Source organism: Diprion similis, chromosome 2, assembly GCF_021155765.1.
Source record: "Diprion similis isolate iyDipSimi1 chromosome 2, iyDipSimi1.1, whole genome shotgun sequence".
Taxonomy (NCBI): Eukaryota; Metazoa; Arthropoda; class Insecta; order Hymenoptera; family Diprionidae; genus Diprion; species Diprion similis.
The window spans coordinates 11,168,100-11,186,497 of NC_060106.1; the positions used below are offsets into that span (position 1 = coordinate 11,168,100).

General features: G+C 42.3%; 1 protein-coding gene across 6 annotated transcripts in view; it reads right to left on the reverse strand.

Annotated features, from left to right (window-relative positions):
• The window catches only part of LOC124411258 (protein qui-1), an 85,768-nt gene continuing 67,370 nt past the window's right edge, over positions 1-18,398 (reverse strand). Inside the window, exons 2-18 of one of the 6 annotated variants that reach the window (XM_046890303.1) lie at positions 14,929-14,966; positions 10,001-11,359; positions 9,763-9,899; positions 7,452-7,531; positions 7,208-7,330; positions 6,926-7,068; positions 6,538-6,695; positions 4,751-6,447; positions 4,406-4,646; positions 3,599-4,257; positions 3,214-3,523; positions 2,903-3,128; positions 2,619-2,814; positions 1,965-2,481; positions 1,359-1,625; positions 468-497; positions 1-212 (exon numbers count right to left, since the gene is read on the reverse strand). In XM_046890303.1, the coding sequence (XP_046746259.1) occupies positions 199-212; positions 468-497; positions 1,359-1,625; positions 1,965-2,481; positions 2,619-2,814; positions 2,903-3,128; positions 3,214-3,523; positions 3,599-4,257; positions 4,406-4,646; positions 4,751-6,447; positions 6,538-6,695; positions 6,926-7,068; positions 7,208-7,330; positions 7,452-7,531; positions 9,763-9,871 (4,770 nt within the window). In that variant the 5' untranslated portion in view covers positions 9,872-9,899; positions 10,001-11,359; positions 14,929-14,966 and the 3' untranslated portion in view covers positions 1-198. Of the gene's footprint in view, positions 213-467; positions 498-1,358; positions 1,626-1,964; positions 2,482-2,618; positions 2,815-2,902; positions 3,129-3,213; positions 3,524-3,598; positions 4,258-4,405; positions 4,647-4,750; positions 6,448-6,537; positions 6,740-6,925; positions 7,069-7,207; positions 7,331-7,451; positions 7,532-9,762; positions 11,360-14,928; positions 14,967-18,398 lie in introns of those variants that run through there. The other 5 variants (XM_046890320.1, XM_046890311.1, XM_046890335.1 and 2 more) reach the window with 5 other exon arrangements.

Genomic DNA, 18,398 nt, shown 5'->3' on the forward strand with positions numbered 1-18,398 from the left:
TCGAAGTTTTTATAACTTTATTACGTAGAGTTACATTTTAGTTATTGCAGTGAAAGAATGACGCGAGTCTTGCACCCCAGGGTCTGGTAACGGGTGATAGTCGAGGAAGGATTCAGATAAAGGTGTGGCCAGAAGATTGTCCATAATCTTCTGTGAAGTTACGGGAAAAAAGCGCTTCGGAAAGTCAGCCATTGCGGATTAGCCGGGTAGATCTGAAACGAGGAATTAATATTGGTGCAGATGCATATATGACTGATCGATTTTCAATAGATATACACCTCATCAGTTTTATACTGGGTGAAGGGAAACTTACTTTCACGTGCATGTTGAGATATAGGAATGTGCTTTGTTACTCATTCGTACAAAGTGTGTAATTTATTCCAGCAATTCCATGCCCATAACCATAAACCTTGGACTATTAGTTAAAGATAGATTGGATATACTTAAAAAAAAATATATCTACTCACAACCATGCAAGGTGCAGCATGTTTCCTGTGCTACAAAAATTGAAAATACAATATTTAAGTATTTTGAAATAATGTTAAGTCCCGTGGAAGATAATCAAAGTACGCTACAAGTAACTGTTTTTGAAATCTATTCGTGAATGATTCTAATGAATGATCGGCTGAACCAAACATGTCTCGATACAAACTTGAATTGTATACAAAGGAGTGAATTATTCAAGATGAATTTTTAAATACGAGAAAATGTGATTTTTCGATGCAATCGTTTGAAGAAGAAATAGCGAAATCAGGCAGAAGATTGGTTAAGGTTACGAAAAATGGTTTACAAAATAATTAATAGACGTATTATTAAGACGCTGATATGAAACCGATACGGCCGCGATCGATCCCGCTTGGGATTTAATTTTGACTAGAAAATCGGTTCCAGCATTTACCCTTCACCGAGCATTATCTCAGGTGAAACAAAACAGTAACAAGTATAGTTTGGTTATACCTTGATCTTCGAAAAAGCCTGAGCACCGAGAATTCACCAAGCGAGTAGGTACGTGTTAACACTTTCCAGAATATTACCGTGAAGAAAAACTTCGAATACATTCCGGAGCCGACAGAGGCAACGATATTTTTCCAAAATTACCCAAACGTAGGATGAAGCGTGAATATATCTCCATGCGAAGATTGGAAACAAGGTAAACGATGATGTATTTAATGTGACAATACAGTCCCAAGATACGAATTACATGTGAATACGTGAGGTTGATACGTAGGTAGGTACATGTGACATAAATGTGCACATGTGTCGTTTCCAGATAATAACTGCTAGTACATCAATACATTTAGGTATTTGATAAACAATGTAAATGACTTAGGAGGCGACGCACGATACGGTTCGCCTACCTTCTTCTTCTGAGTCGGATATTCGGGTCGCTTGGAGAGAACTCTGTTTGGACAGCGTCCTGCCAAGACCTCTCGGTCTCGGTGGAGGTGATTGCTTGTTCCAGAGTGCTTCCAGCTGATCAAAATGCTGCGATTGCGCCAGGGCTGCTTGTTCGGGGCCCAAACCAGGCTGGGAACCAGCCAGGCCAGCTTTGCTGATTTCCTCCATTGACGCGCTAACGCTGAATCGACGCTTTAGACGTTCCTCAACCGCGGCGACCATTATACCTAAGGGAGTTGTTAATAATCCAGAACACTCAGGAATGGATGCAACGAATTTCACACTTGCAGACAAGTATCATAACGTTTCGCAATTGAACGCAGCATTACACCGGGACATCTGAATTGCTTATAGACATAAGAAATGATCAAATATATACGTATAACAAGTATAACTCAACGATCTGCCATATGAAGCAATGAATAAAATTGATGCAATTAGTTCTAGGTTTCACCGTGTTAAATCACGGCATTGCAAGACGCAAATATCTGCAGATTCCGCACCATTTTTATAAGAGAATCTCAGCATATGAGGCAATTTAGTAATAAAATATTTCCAGTCATTACCTGAAGTCAAATGACCGTATTTTCGCTGCCATGTATAAGTATCCAAGGACACTTCCTTTTTGAGCAATCTTCTTGCCGGTCGCTTCGGTCCGGGAGGCCTCAGATCTCTTGGAGCAACGTATTCTGGCAGCTTAACATATTGTGCTGGCGTATTGTGTAGACACAAAATCGGCAAGCATTTGTGTTCCAACAGGTGGAGCGCGAGTCTCGAACAATCGGTGGACATTTCAACCCCGAGAACCGGAACGTGAAGCATTATGGAGCTGAGGGCAGTTCCCTTCTTCGTGTCCCATACAATCAAGCTCTTATCTTCACTCCCGGATACGGCCAAGGTACCATCGCCCGAAAGCCGAATACAGGTCACGTACCCTAGATGACCGGTCAGCGTGTGAAGGTCTGCGCCCGTGTTTATATCCCAAACGATCAAATTCGCATCCCTCGATCCCGAAACTACGATGGACTTGTCCGAAACAGCTACCGCTACGCACGTCACGTGATCGGTGTGTCCGACCAACACCTGCGAACGGGATTTGATTGATGATGATTGGATAAATGATATTGCAAGATTCCAGAGCGGTGAACTGCAATTGTAGTGTGTAAAACTGAACGTCAGAATGGATTGCGTAGATTCAATCAAACAAAGTGTAAACAAACCTGGGACAATTTTCCTCCAGCAAGTTGCCAGACTTTTAAACTCATGTCTCTGGAGCCGGTGATAAGCGATTGAGAATCAGGGGTAACAACGAGACAAGTGATATCTTGGGAGTGAGAAACAGGATATTTTTCCTCCGGTCCCAATCCCAGTCCCAATATTCTAATGTGGTTGTCTCCGGACCCGCAGACTGTGTATCTGAAAATAGTGTGAGCGGTTGATTAAGATAAACAATATTTGAGGGCTCTGTGAGTCGCAAAAGAGCTTCTCGTTACATGGCCGCTACCTCATGTCAGAAGCTACTGCAAAACATCGACCCGGGCCACATAGGGACTGGATTAACGTTCCGCTATCAGCAGCCCACACCCTGATAGCACCTCCCCTATCAGAGCTAACGACTCTTCTTCCATCAAGCATCACAGTCACAGCAGTAACGGGAGCCTGATGTTTGAAGGTGGCGACCACCAGGCCCAACGTGAGTCCCCAGACTCTCACGGTTTTGTCTTCGGAGCCTGAAGCAGCGGAAGTTGTTGAAATTTTTTTACCATTATGCATCATCAGAGGTTTAACTTCCTGTAATCATTACGCGCTTTGTACCTGACGCTGCGAAGAGTCCCGAAGCCGAAAACGCGACGCAAGTAACGCTTGCGATGTGGCCTTCCAAGGTGGAAACTAGTTCGTGGGTATTCAGCTGCCACAAGTTCACTAGGGAGTCGACACCACCGGTAACTGCCATAGCACCATCTCTGGACACATCTAAACAGGAAATTGGAGCACCGTGAGGTTGAAGGGATTCCTGTTTTCCACCAGACTTCGTTGGCCGCGGGGCAACCTCTTCGCCGCGGAAACTCCAGTAAGTTACTCGACCCCCGCCAGCGGTTATCAAGAAATCGTCTTTCTCGGTTACCTGAACAAAAGTCCTGATTGGGTAATGCTCTGCTAGAATTCTCTGCAGTTCTAATCGACAGTGAGTAAGACTTACCTTGACGGAAGTCACATCTGCCGATGGACTCGCAGGCAGAGCTTTCGTCAATCTTCCGCTATGCATGTCGAAAACAGAAACCCTTCCATCAACTCCGCCTGCCACAGCTCTTCTGCAATCCTTAGCGAGACATACGCTTTTGATGGGTCCTTGGTGCCCTCGCAGCGTATGGATCTCAGTACCAGTCGCCAGAGAGCGGAGGTACAATTTTTTATCTTCACAGGCAGCTAGGAGGAACACAGAGTCCGTAGACACATCGAGCATTGTAACCGGAGAAGGAAGAGGTATGGTATTCAACAAAGTAAAGCTCTCTAGGGACCAGAGGCAAACAGTTGCGTCGGATGAACCAGAAACCAAAACTTCTCCAGCAGAATCGACGCGCAAAGAAGTCACTGGACCACGGTGATGGTCTACCTTCATCAGTACTTCACCGGTCAATAATCGGGTTGCTATAATTCTAGAATCTTCACCACCGCTCACGATTATCGAATTTCCCATTGCTGGCGTCAAAGATAGCACTGGAGCAATGTGCTCACAAATTCGTTGCTTCATTGTCAATTCCTTCATGTCCCATACAATTATTGATGTATCTTCGGATCCAGTCATCAAATACTGAGACTGCTTCGTGATGGCCAGACATGATATTGGTCCCGAGTGGCCTATAAGTTACAGTTATTATAAATATAAATCACAGATTGTTAATCACAAATTGTGATCGCAAATCCCAATTGCAGATGGTCGCTGTTTCAGGACGATGACCAGTCTTGAGAGAGAACCTGTGCGATTGCAGATAGGAAAAATAATAACCTTTGAATGTGTGAACTAGCTGTCCCGACATCACGTGCCACAGTTCAGCATCACCTTGAGGAGGTACCACCACCACGTGTTGGCCTGATGGCGCAGCTTCGATCAGTCTAACACCTTGTGGACAGGTTAAAGCACGAATTTGTAAAGGCAGAGGTGGCTGTAACCAGCCATTCAGTGGTACTAATAGCGGTGCAGCATATCCATCGCACCATGCCATCGCTGCCATGACCATTCGACTAACCTAGGAGAGTACGGACCATTGTCAGAAAGTGCCGAATAATAAATTTGATGTAATTAAACTATTCATAAGAGTGTGTACACTCGGTGAGTCTTATTGATGCTTACCAAATCCCCTCCATCTTCAGCGACGGGTCTCAGCCAGCAAATTAACTGAGCCCCCAACTGTAACGGATCCCTTGTCAAGACGTCGCTAGACTTTCGAACGGCGTAATAAACCAGTTCGAGGTCTCTTTCAAGTAAATACCTCCTGGCGTGTTCCAATACGCATCGTAGGTAGCTCACGGATATCATCTGGACAGCGGCCAGCAAGAAATCAAATGCGCAGACAGCCAATCTTTTCAGTCGATCAACGTCACCAGCTCGAAGGAGATGTAGCCAGGCTTCCTCGACGTGACGAATAGTGTAGGTAATATCTTGCGACCTAGGAGCACTTTGGAATGGAGTTTCCTTCGCCGGTGGTGAACTCGAATCTTCGGGAGATTTTTCATCACTCTCCTCGGAATCTTCGGCGAAGAATAAGTTCGCCACTTCTGCGTATGCTGATCGCGAAGCGTCTTGGGTAGCTAGATATCGTTTTCGTGCCAATTCCCCGCTGGACCAACGCCACGCAAACATCAAACGCCCGCTCATTACTCGAACCTTAAGCCACGGGGTCATGGTTCGTCTGGCTAAACACCATGTCGCAAAGCCAAACTGACCAGTGGAGAGTACAAGAGGTCCATCATCCCCCGTAGGCATTATTAACTCCAAGATTTCCGTCTCCGACAGCCCGTACTCCGTGCACGCCAGAAGAGACCCAATTCGAATTGCTGCCTTGTTACCGATCAATCGTTCTAGGCTGTCAAAAGCGGCCTCAACATCGGGTACATTACTTTTGACCTCCGGTAATTCAATGAGTATTTCCGGGCTCCGCAGTCTCTCTTTTTGGAGTGGAGTTAGCCTCAACATTTCAGGTGGAACGGCCGTGGTTGCGATGAAGTGCACACCTTTTGGTAAATTCAAAGGTAGCCAAGACAACGCGGCGACTATGTCGCATTCCAACGGATGCAGCCGATGCAGATCGTCAACCAATATAACAAGCTGTTCCGGTATTGGATTTTCTTCGATTCCTCGCATTATCTGACTGAACCAGTTGTTCAAGTATAAGGGATCGAAGGATGCATCCCTTGGCAAGTTGCCATCGTTGTTACCGGACAAAAAACCTATGTGTTCGCAGAGAACTCTGAGCAATTCTAAACTATAAGCAGACCTTGGAGTTGATGTGCACAGCCTAACGATACGTACAGTTGGTCCATCGAACCAGCTTGGTACTTTTTCATATACAGTAGCCAGGATTGCTGATTTCCCAGAGGACTTTGGACCCCATACCAGTACTGGTCCATGCTTTCTATCCCTTCCGGCTAGCAGCAATTCTTTAATTTGGCCTATGGCCTTCACATCTTCATCCGCGGGGACCACATTCCTTAACAAACTGAAATGCGCCAAACTTTCCGCGTATACTGCCTGCACCATTTTCTTTCGACTTTTTATCTCGGGATCAATTTCAACCGACTCATTCACCAAGCATTGAATCCTGTCTAATACCTGTTGACGCATTCGTGTCAAGTATGTATCGTGCAACAGACAATCGGAGTCAATTCCACCGGGCTTGTGTTCCACCTCGTATTTCATTACGTTCTCCTCTGGTAAGCTACTTCCGATTTTAGATTTAAGCGACGATGCTCCAGGCTCAACGTTAGGTGCCGTAGAACCAGACCAATTTCGTACAATCGCTATAACCCCATTACCATCTTCATCCAAACCTAAGTGGAGCAAAAGCGACGTGAAACAAATCTGAGATTCAAAGCAAATCGTACAAGTTTACTGAATCAGCTATTATTCTTCCTACGTACTTAGGCCGTGTTCTAATTGTCGTTCTGCGGTTGACTGTAATATATTTTTCACCTCGATGTTATCTGGGTATTCCAAAATGGCCGATTCTGCTGCTATTTTTAACGCTTTTCTTAAATTTGACTCGTGCTGGTGCCAATCATCGTGAGCAGTCTCCTCGCTACACAGACAATTCATCGAATGTTTATCCCCAGTATCACGGATCTTACCACAGGTACAAGGATATTGTAATGAAATATGACCCTACTTCGAAAGTTTCGAAACAATTCGCGGAAGTAAATTGAAAGAAGAACTTTTCAGTATGGGAATTTTGGACCTAAGCCTGAATAATGTACATCCATCAATGCTGATAAATATTGATACACTGCAAGAGTACGCTGCAATGATTACCTGGAAGCTTTCAGGACGTAACAATCTCCATCGTGAATGTAATATTCTTCGAGGAAGTTGCAGTGAGTGAGTAGGGCCTTATATGTTTCTTCAGTAAACTTCGTCGGTACCCAACCACTCTTATAAGTTGCGCCAACCAGTAGCTAGAAACAAAAAAACGTGTTCCAGAAACAGTTCAATCGTCCGTCAAGCGAGAACAAAATCTAGGTAATATCCCCGTAACAAAATATACGCCAATTATAGGTGATGAAGATAATTCGATGTTGATGTTATAGCACTCACCAAAAAAAAACACCCCCTGGAATGACGGTGCGATGCGGTTATTTCTTCTAAGAACAATTCCGCAAGTCGTGGATTGACATCGGGATCCTTATCAGTTCCGTACTGCATGTCGACTAGCAGCACCTAAAAAACCAGAATTACGAATCACCGTGATGGACATAAATTTTTATCAAGAAACAAAAGGTCATCATCTCACAGTGAAAATGAATTCTTATGGCATAAGGCGTAAGCGAAAGAAGCATACCTCGATTCCCATGTCATCGTAAATAGCTTGCAGCTCTGGTCCAACTCCTTCTAGAATCTGTTTCCTCTCTTCGACGAACTCTGAAAGCAGTACTTTTAATATAGGAAATTGAAATGTGGATGGAGAATGTGATTAAATTGAAATTGGAGTGATGGTCTGGTTTCTTTTGACCCGTCCCCTATACAAATTACATGCCGGAGTGCATCTCATTAGAATTTGCATCTGGAAGCCCCTCCAGAATCTGTACTTCCCAGATTAAGTTATTGCTCTCGCTGTAGGAACGGAAATGCGGTGCATTCGTACTCTGTCTAACTAACTATATAAGTGGAGGATGAAGTGGAACGGAGAGACTTGGAATAATTCAATTTACACCGTGTTATGTAAATCCGAAGCTTCGACGCTGAACTATAGCACAGGCAGATTCCAGCCTTTGTAATTTAACTCTGAAGATTGTGGACCCAGTTTAACGAACTGTTGAGTCTGCAGGTAGTGAACCGTATGATGAGCGTTCGCGACGCGAGTGAAGATCTTCTCTCGCTCACATTTTGTTGACATATTGGAAATGCAAACGGCTATGAAGACCGAGGGCCAAAACTCGTTTAGATCCTATTCGCATCGACGCTCATTACCAAATAAATTCGGGAGAAGACCCGTTTCAAGTCCTGATATTTGCCTTAAACCGCTGTACTATTATCGCAGTCTAATTGCCATAAGGTTGCTCAAATTAACCTGAAGTAATCTCAATATTACCACGGAATATATTATACCTATACCTAGGCGTATATAGACTTCTTGTATCTCGGAATTAAATTCTTCCAAAGTAGTAAATCAAGTTTGATATGCTATCAAACATTAAACGGAGAACCTTTTATCCCGTCCAAAAATTGTGAAATTAAACCTAAAACATCGATCCCTACATCAATCATGGAGTATTCGACATTCAACCCCTGTGTAAGCTATTTCTTTAGGGGCATTTATCTCGTTTAATGCTTCCACGTGATTTCATGTTTTACTCGACGATCCCTAGACAGGAGGGTTGAATTTTCGACACGGTTGACTCTCCGTTATCGGTTGCATTGAAAAAAGGCAGGTAGACGGACTTTGAATTTGAAAGATTTCCTCGAGAGTAAGTGAGAAAGAAAAGCAACAATACGACGCCAGATTAGAGAGCATTTTGGAAGGTAAATAACCTACGTGGAGTTTACGCAGCCGTTTTACTGTCCTTAAAAGCTTAAGTTCCTCCAATGATAAAAGTTCTGTAACCCGGCGAGGACTCAGAGGGATTCTATGCAGCACACGGTCCTGTCGAAGGAACAGCTTACGGGATTGTCAGAATACATTTGCAAACCGTAGCAGCTACAGAGAATATTCTAAATCCTTCTCAGGTAATCTCGCCTTCAGAGGTATAAACCTCAGAAAGCCTTGCACATAGTGTGTCGATCCGACCAGAAACGATTTTCAGGCAAGACGTACGAGACAGTCAAGATAAAACGACAGTTGCTGGAAAAATCTCCGAGTCGAATCTTTGAGTAAATTGTTAAGTATAAATATTCCCCAAGCTGTATTGCGAGTACGGAAAAAGCATCAAGCGGTACTAATATAGGTATGTATAACAAAAACCGACGAATCCTTTAATTTGCATACATTCCAGCTGTTCACAGTGTTTCCTTGGTGAACCGGTATTGATTTTGCTTTCGGTAAACCGTGACAAAACGTAGAGTACTAAAATACGTGGGGAGGTTTTAGCCACGAAAGTGGCCGAAGAGCTTGTTGGAACGTCGTGTCGTCGTTGGATTTGAAAATAACAGAGTCAACACTTGAAGAGTGTATTACGAACGTCCCGAAAAGAAAGCGGCCTAATGCATTTCAAATGTACGACCTGAAGCGTTGGTCCTTTTGCGAAGGAGTAGAAGAGTAAAAATATCGCACAACAGGGGCGTTTCGGTTCCTCCTCCCCACGAGGGATGATGAATGTTTTTCCCCAGCGGTGCGCCAGGGGAACGTTATCCATTACCATACGTGAAACCTAGTTTGCATATCAGAGAGACGTGTTACCGGTTAGCGCGGGTCATGTGCACCGTAACGAAATAATGCCTTCTAGAATGGCGAACGGTTAATCGACCGGATGCAACCTTGGCACGGTGAATATATAGCATGCAGGTTGACGGGAGACTAATTTCGTGCTTGGACAGGAACCACGGTACAGCGTCGTACGCAACTCGACTCCATTCATTCGGTACCAAAAAGCAAGGAGACGAACGTCGAAAGATAAATGGCCGAGGAATATACGGGCAAGGATGTCTGCACTTACCCCCACGTTCTCCGGCAATGAATATCTTGATGAGACGGGGGGCGGGCAGGTGCGCCGGGGGCGGTCCACCCTTTATGACCCCCGCTATCAGCTCCACTTCCAAATTCATTGCGCGTCCGTTTTTGACACACGGCGACCTTCGAACGTGGTAAAGTAAAAACTTAGTCGGAATTCTGAGATGGCTTTCGTTTTCTTGTCTCGGGGAAGACGACGCCTCTTGATGAACGCTTTTCCTTACTCCTCTCCGTCGTCTTGCGGCTCTTGATTTCCTCGGCGTATAATGTGCTGTTCCACCGGGTCTTTTACCGAGCCCTAAAGCCGGCGATCAGCCCCTTTGTCAATTTGTCGTATCACAGATTGCTTGCGTCGGACAAACTTTCCCGAATCGTCCGTTATAGGTACGTCTGTCGCGTTTGGATTGTCATTTTTTCTCTCTCTCTTCTTTATTCGACGTTCGGCTTATCAGAATTTTTACTATCGACATGAAAATTCGCCCAAGTATTTTATGCTCTTCGTTTTGATTGGGTTTCGTGATTTCTTCTCCACAACTAACGATTTTAATGCGTTGTAACGAAACTCACTATGGTTTTACATTGCTCTATTGTAATCATTTTTCTCATTTTCAACTCTACTCCACAACATATTTTTTAGATTTTCTCACTTTCTCTTTTTAGGCAATTAAAGATCAAAGCATTATAAATATTCTCATAAGAATTTCAATTTTCCAACGCACTGACAACGTGTCGGGTTACAAATCAACCGAAAATCAGTGCGTTCATTCGCTTTCTGCTCAACAGTTGCGATGTAAATAGACGTATAATATATTTATATAATTTATGTATACATAAATTCATTTCATGATGATCTACTCTATATGTTTCAACAAATAACATTTATATCTATTTGATCTCAATAAAACTTGAATAAATTTCAATTATACTTGTCCGGTATAAGACAAATTACTTCGACTTTAAGATTTATATTAAAAGATAAACATTGAAAGTACGTTTTATTTCTGTTTTCGTTTTGTTAATATATATTCCTTTTTTTTTCTTTCTCAATATTATAACTACGATTGTCTTCGCTATGGGTCGCGCTATTTATTATACTTACATCGAATTTACTCTTTAAATCGATAGTATTTACTTACTGCACGATAATCAGTTGAGATTCTACGTTCTTACGTTATACTGGAGTTAACGGTTAACCGTTCTGCGACTAAAATCATTCGAATCTGGCTGATTTTTCAATAATTAATTACTTGTATATTTACTATCTTCGGGCAACTTGTTTGTTCGTTTCAAATTCACATACGCTTTTTTTAACTTATAGAGTAATTAATATTCTATGGTAATATTCTTAGCACATTAAATCCTTATGGAAATATTAGGTTTTTTATGGAATACTTGAAATACTGGCGACTAGAGTATGTTTCCTACTGACTTTTTACAGTTTCGCATCAATCGAATTTCTCTAATAATCTGATGTTGTGCTCGGTAGCTTGTTCAAGCTAGCTCCGCAGCTCTCATCGACGATCTGCCAGGGCTGGTTGCCCCTCACTATGTAAAACCCATGTTTGCAGCTGAACTTTGCCCTCCTGAAACAACAAGTGAAAAGGAAAATATTACAACTTATAAACGTGCAAATTGTTATGACGTCGACATTCAAATAAAACAAAAAGTTATTAATTCGCCGGACCTTGATAGGATAACCCTATGAATTTCTCGCTGGGGTGAGTTTCGAGTTCACAAGACAACGAATTAATTTTTTTTCATTTTCTTTTCACTTTCTTCTACAAATAAATGGAAAATTTCATGATCGATATAATCTAAAATTTAGTCACTGCTAAGTTGAGAAAAACCCTGTCGATTAAGACCAAAATAATCCAAATCCATTCATTCAAATGTTCAAATACATCTGTTCAAATACACAACTGTTCGGAGCCCGAAAAGTGTCTAAAAGCATTAATTCGACGGTTAAAAAGCAACTTGAAACCCCGTCTGCAGAGTAATTCAAAACTTGAAAATATAATGTTCAGTAGATTGGTTAGTCAAAATTTTCTTTCGGACTACTGTCGAAATCTGGCAATTGCATACTTCAAACCTGGGCAATTACCGGAGCACAGAAATAAGCTGTATAATTTCTGCAAGTACGTGCGTATAGGAATCGATCTGCATGGCGACTTTTGTAAGTTATTCTAGACTAGAATATCTCCAGAACTTTTATATAACGTACCTGACTCGGAAGAGTCCAGAAGTATAGAGTCGTCGGTAATTGTAACTGAACTGAAGTTCGAATGGAAGAAGGTATTATTTAGTAATAACTCTGAGGTAATTTTACCCAACTGTTATAGAATACGAAAATGTATACTCCGAGTCTTTATCGATGGAATAAGGTTCTTCGAGTATCAGCGAGAAAGAGGTATTGTACATACCGGTCGTATTCCTCCCCCTTAAAACACTGAAAGTTCGTTGACATTAGCAAGTACTCGCAGAAATGGAAGAACAGGAGTAAAGCGACGGTATTTGAACGGACTGATAATGGATTGCCAAGCTTTCTATAGTTTACTCTAGTTTTATTAGCCCAGAAACGAAACGCCTCATTCTTAAGTAAAGCTTTGACGTTTAGTAAACGTTCATCTATTTGTCTTCGTCGAAAACGACCCTAATCGGTCTAAAGAATGTTTGCACATTCCAATGCCTTGTAGACGAAAAGTTGTTCCAATATTCAAATGTCTATTTTGTTGCTGGTTTCGTGCCGCGAAATAAGCGGGTAGATTCTTCGTCGGTGACGGTATTTGGCCGATAAAAAGAACGAATTGTGGGTTCCGTAGGTGTTTTACGGCCGACAATCGACCGATGGTCTATTTAACGTCGGTTTAACGTATGCCAAGCACCAAAGTCCATCACTTCTTGAAAATTGCGAATAGCGAGTATTTGTCGACTCAATGATTCAGAATTACTGCTTTTTACTGGTCTTTGAATGTTCAGAAATGGCCGCTTAAACACAGATCAGAGTATAATGCCCGTATGGAATGGAAAAGTAACTTTCGACTCGCAACTTTCTCTTCTCGCGACAATTTTGCTACCGCGGATTACCAGCTTTCCGGATTATTCTATTCCTAATGGTTTAACTTTCCCATGTGCTTAGTTTCCTCGAAAATACCCCGCAGCCTGTCGGGAAAATATCACCGTGGAATTTATAACATTGGTGATAAATACATTTCCCATGGACCTCATGGACCCTGTGGTACATTGATCCACCAGAGGCACCACTCTGCGATATGCGCCATACCTTTAAAAACGTTCGAATAATCACATTCCATATGGTAAATACGGCTTCACAAAAACTCTTCCGGAATTCCAGGTTTCGGAGTTCTGCGTATCACGTGACATGTACATTCGGACTTGGAAAGCCTCGGCATAGGGTAGCGATGACCCCACGAAACCAAAGTGACATCTGTCACGTGATAGCCGATGGTCCCGACTAGCGTAATCCCTGCGTCTCAGAAATAAGGCTGAGCGATATACTGCAGTGCGAAAATGGAAGATCCAGGGAAGATGTATTTGCGGATTGGGTTTTAGGCGTATATGGACAGGGACATGGATTCCAGATAATAGCGCCTGTTTCGTAAGTATCCGTTTGAAAATTGAATTCGAAAAGATGTTGAAACTTGGAGGTAATATTTTCTGAAACCAGTCCAGCTGAAGTCATAGATATACTGAATCGGCAGAGTTGGTACTCCGCGTTGAAAAAAATTGAATAATTATGAAAACTAAGCTTTCAACTAAAGCTCGTAAACCGTTGTAGTATGAGACAATGATGAACATTGCAGCTTCGCCGAATGAAGCGCTGAAAGCAATTCAGCGGAGTTCAGCAATTCACTACTCTGTCAGAATCGGGAAACTGTGGTATTCCGTTGACGCAACAAAGCTGCAATTTCCTCTGTTTGGTCAACAAAATTATCCAACGATAAAATTCGCTTGATTTACAATAGAAACCAATAATGGACCGCTAGCTTGCGACTAGAATTTTGATGCAGTTGCAGAAAAATCTGCAGGTTAAATCAGCGATAACCACACTCTGTGTGCCATTGACAATACCCGCGGTTCATTGGCTACAGCGGGGTGAAACAAGTTTCCCTTTCCACTTTCTTAATTGAAACCGGATGAGATTCTGTTACAAACAAAACAGTAACAAAAGTTAATTTTGCCAAAGAAATTGACCAGTAAGAGTGATAGCATTGATTAGAATAATAACAAACAATGGAAACTTGTTTTCATTTCTATCTTGACAGTGCGTTGCAATAAAATTGTGTTACGAACAAACGAGGGGAAAAACTCGAAAGTCTTACTTCTACCTTTGGTTACTTCATCACCCAGCTCGATTCGAGTGGTAATGCTTTGCAATACAGTGTCGAATAAGGGTCCTACCCTGAAGCCATGAGTATCACCCCGCTGGTTGGTTATGCGAGCAGTAAACATCGTTGGTAATTAAAGTTTGAAACATTCAATGGCAGTAGTTGATCCGCGTGACGTTCAGACGTGAAAGCCTGACACTCCAAGCCTCAGACTCGTAAACCTAGTCAACATTGTAGGGGCTACCAACGTCATTGGATTCGTTCCGTGCCGTCAACCGACGGCCGTGTTACGAGCTGTCCAAGTGTAATTGGAGGGGTATTGTCTGCCCGTTGGTTGCCGCACTCAATCCTCAGGAAAGGCAATAAGGCAGATACGTGTACGAGGAATTGCTCTTTCCGTGTGTGCGTTTTGTCGTTTTTATTTTTTCAAGGTGGACCGAACCGTGTCCGAAGGATATGAAGGTCGAATTTTCCGAGGAAGGAACGAAATTGAGGACCTCTTCATGATGAAAAGGTCGAACGGTTGTATCTCCATTGCCTGTCCCTCTGACCGCAGACTTTGCTCTGCCGCTCTCAAACCCCGGGTGTCTCCTACCCGCGACGAAAATACCTGATCGGTTAGTTTCTAAAATTAATGAGGACTGCAGGTATCCTAAAGTCCCAGACTTCTGCAGAGAGCACAGGATCGATAAGACTTATGAGTTGGAGTGATTTTAATTATTATATAGGATTTATTTATATACCGTCACCCCTCTCAGTTACTGCGAATGCAAAACCACCGCTCTCAATTTGCGTTAATTACGTACCCTCAGAATATTTTTGAGGTCTCGTCCGTCTGGAGCATCTGAAACAGAAACAAAAATACCTTGATACCAATACTGGGCGAAATCGATTCAGCTGATTAATCCAACCGAGGGAGGGGGGGGTAAAAGTGGAAATCGCAAGTCACATTATGCTAAAGTGACGTACTGCAAAGGGGAGATTGCTTCGAATAGAATCGAGGTCCGTAAGCACGTAACATGGGAAATTGTGATTTACCTCAAAATATATTTCGACTCTGAAGCTTTGGAAAGAAAAGCGGATCGAGACGATGAAGAAAATAGAAAACTATCTATAACCTTCGATTGCATCACGTTTTCGATTGCTCGACTCGATACTCGCGTATATTTATACATTTTCTCTCGGGCAGCGGCCGGAATTTAATCAAGCTCCGGACGCGATTAGCAAGAATTCGATGCTGGACAACGTAATAATTTCGTAAGTTTCGTTCGACCGTTTCATCGATTATTATGCCCGACTATAGCGCAGACAATGTGTTCTGAAGATGTGATAATAAATTGTTGAAGATGCTTCAAGCACACCTCGAACTTTCGAAACCCGGAGTATCAAACATCCGTGGTTTCGTTGGAGTTAAAAGTACCACATATAGACGAACAATAAAACGAAATGGTAGAAACACATTCAAGAATAGGACCAAAACAATCTCGCAGCTCGTATAAAATCCTCGATTCCTCGGCTACTTTTGAGCGACGAACAAATTGGCTTCTTTCCAGAATTTACCAATATACCACACTTACAGAACAGTAAAAGACAGTAACGCTGAGCGTGTCTTGTGGGTAGAGCGAATGTTTGCCAGCATCCTTGACCACGAAGTCTGCGATATAAATATTATGGTTTCATCCTTAGATTTTAGGTCAATTGTACTTCGCGACACGTATAGTGATATCATATAAATAGTATTAAAGCACAGACAGTTGGCGACAAAGAGTCTAGCGTTTGGAATCGCCTTGCTTATCTCAACGTTCGCCTGGCAATTTCCCACTATGTACTTTGCAACGAAAATCCTTAGGTACTCTCGCTTCGGAAGGGTTTATGTTTCGGACATGAGTTCCTTGAAATGTGAGCACTTACACGTTCCTTACTTATCGGTTGAAGTTTGTGAGTCAGAAGAAAATCGATGTACGGTGGGACTATATTTCGAGTTTGCTGTTTGCGAGAAGCAAGAAAAAATTTGAGCAAACAATTCAAGTTACATTTGTGAATTTTGGTGAAACGAGCCAACGAAACGTGAGTAAGCGAAACCTACACTCCGATCATTGAAAATGAAAAAATAATACTTCGTGGGCGGATTCGAAGCAGAAGAAAGAAAACGTTCTGAGGGACGAAAACGACGACGATCCAATTTTTCTGCCAAAGCCTACGTTAAACAAACAGACGCGCGTAAAAGGTAAGCAAACAAAAAGTAAACACGCATGCAATTGTTCGGTACGCATAAAGTTGAAATTCGGATGCGACGACCCAATACAAAAGAAGAAAAAGCTCAAGAAAAAGTTATTCCACTGCAACTCGGGGTGATAGGTAAAAAAAAAATGTATATATCAATATTCACTGTGCGATTAAATAAGACAATTATACGGCGTAGTTGAATTAAACGTTGCTGCAAAGTAAAAAGAAGAACTCTGCTACTTGTTAATATTCTCAACCTGCAACATGTGAAACTGAGACTATATACCCGCGGCTATGTAACTCGGTATCGTCTGAATGGAAAAAAGTACCAACTAACTAGCGATAAGAAAGAAAAAATTTTACCCCGCAAGAAAAGCGCGGATAAAACTCTGACCACGTAACCAAGATGGAAGAATTTCGTGTACTGAAGCTAAAACGTCACTTTGGCACGTCAAAGTTCCGCTGTGCTTTCTTCGGAAGTTGTGTAGTAGTTTCAAGCACCATTCCTTATAATTAATGGAAACTGAGTGAAACTTGAAGGCGTTCGAACTTTCTGAAGAGCAACGTCAGGTCACAGCCGTTCCACCCGAAGGAAAATTTTGGTAATTAATTTCAGGATGTATACGCTATACAGTCGAACAAATTTTCAAAAACCCATCACGAAATCACCTCGAGCGACTGCTAAATCTGCAAACGAGTATGCGCTCAATTCGGACGTATTTGCCGCGAGCAAATATGCGTCTATCGGCCCGGAGAATGGCGCTTGAATTACGCGCGTATATTGGAAAGGCTAGTAGAGGTACCCGTAATCAACCTGCGGGTTTCCAGGACCTCTTGTCTGCAAATAGCGAACGAGATACCGACTTCCAAAGAGTTTTCGACGCTGGGTTTATTGAATGCCGTTATCAAAATGTAGATAACGCCTCTCGATTCGACGGTTAATTTCAATATATATTCCAAGATCCGAAATACGTGTTCCTGATTAATAAGTAAAAGAAAATGTTCATAAAAGTATAGAAAGATGTGCTTTTGTGAGCTAAATTTTGTTTCCAAGTTATACATTTCACCGGCTGTAACATTGCGACGTGTCATTAATCTCTAATATCGAAGAAGTGCTAAGAATTGTTCAGGAAAATATCACCGGGACCTCGGAGTCCTCGGAGTGGTTCATTTTTCTTCCCATTTCTCGTCGTTAAAAGAGAAAAATCGAAGAGAAGCCGAAGCTGATGGGAAGTTTAACAAAGTAAGATAAAGGCGTTAAATCTCCTCCATCAGCAGCACCACGCTTTTATCCGTTACATAGGCACTCTACAAGTTGAAAGATCAACTTTTTCCAATACTGCGATTACAATTGTCCAATTACAGAACGGCGACTACGATAATCAGACTAAGCTGGCAGTCCTTACGTATAAAAAATTGTTTAATCAAAACGGCACAATATCCTCATGTTTTTGCACACGGTTGGATGATTTGAACTATAGCGTATAAATTTATTGCAAAATTAGCACGCTAGTTCGATTTTTAAGCAAACATAAGGCGTATAAAATAGATACAGGTAATCCACGTAATTCTTTCCGTGTAAGAAAATCTATCAGTCATCTTGCTGTGCAAAGCAGCTGCTGGCTTAACAGTAATTACTGAAGAAAATCTGCATCGCCTGTATAAACCGGACGAACGAAAGTGTCTCAGGTGGGCAGAAGGTCCGAAATTTCACATATAATTGCAATGCCAAAGTTGAGGCAGTTAACAAGCAGGCGATAAAAAAAAGGCTATAATTCAGGCGAGGGAAAGCCGAAAAAATGAGTGCCCGGTGTTTGTATGTTTGCACAAGGCCGCAAAGTTGGCAGTCCTGTTTTCTTAGAGTGATACCAAATGTTTTTTTTTCTTCCTATTGAGATTGGAGAAATACCTAGTATCCTCGTTGGTTAATGGGTTCGCCTCGGTGAGCTTTTCTCTTCTCTTCTTACTTCCTCTTATTCTCCACCGAGTGGCTCGTTCTTCGTTTATACCTCCGTCAATTCTGACGTTCGTTATAAATAATGTATATAGA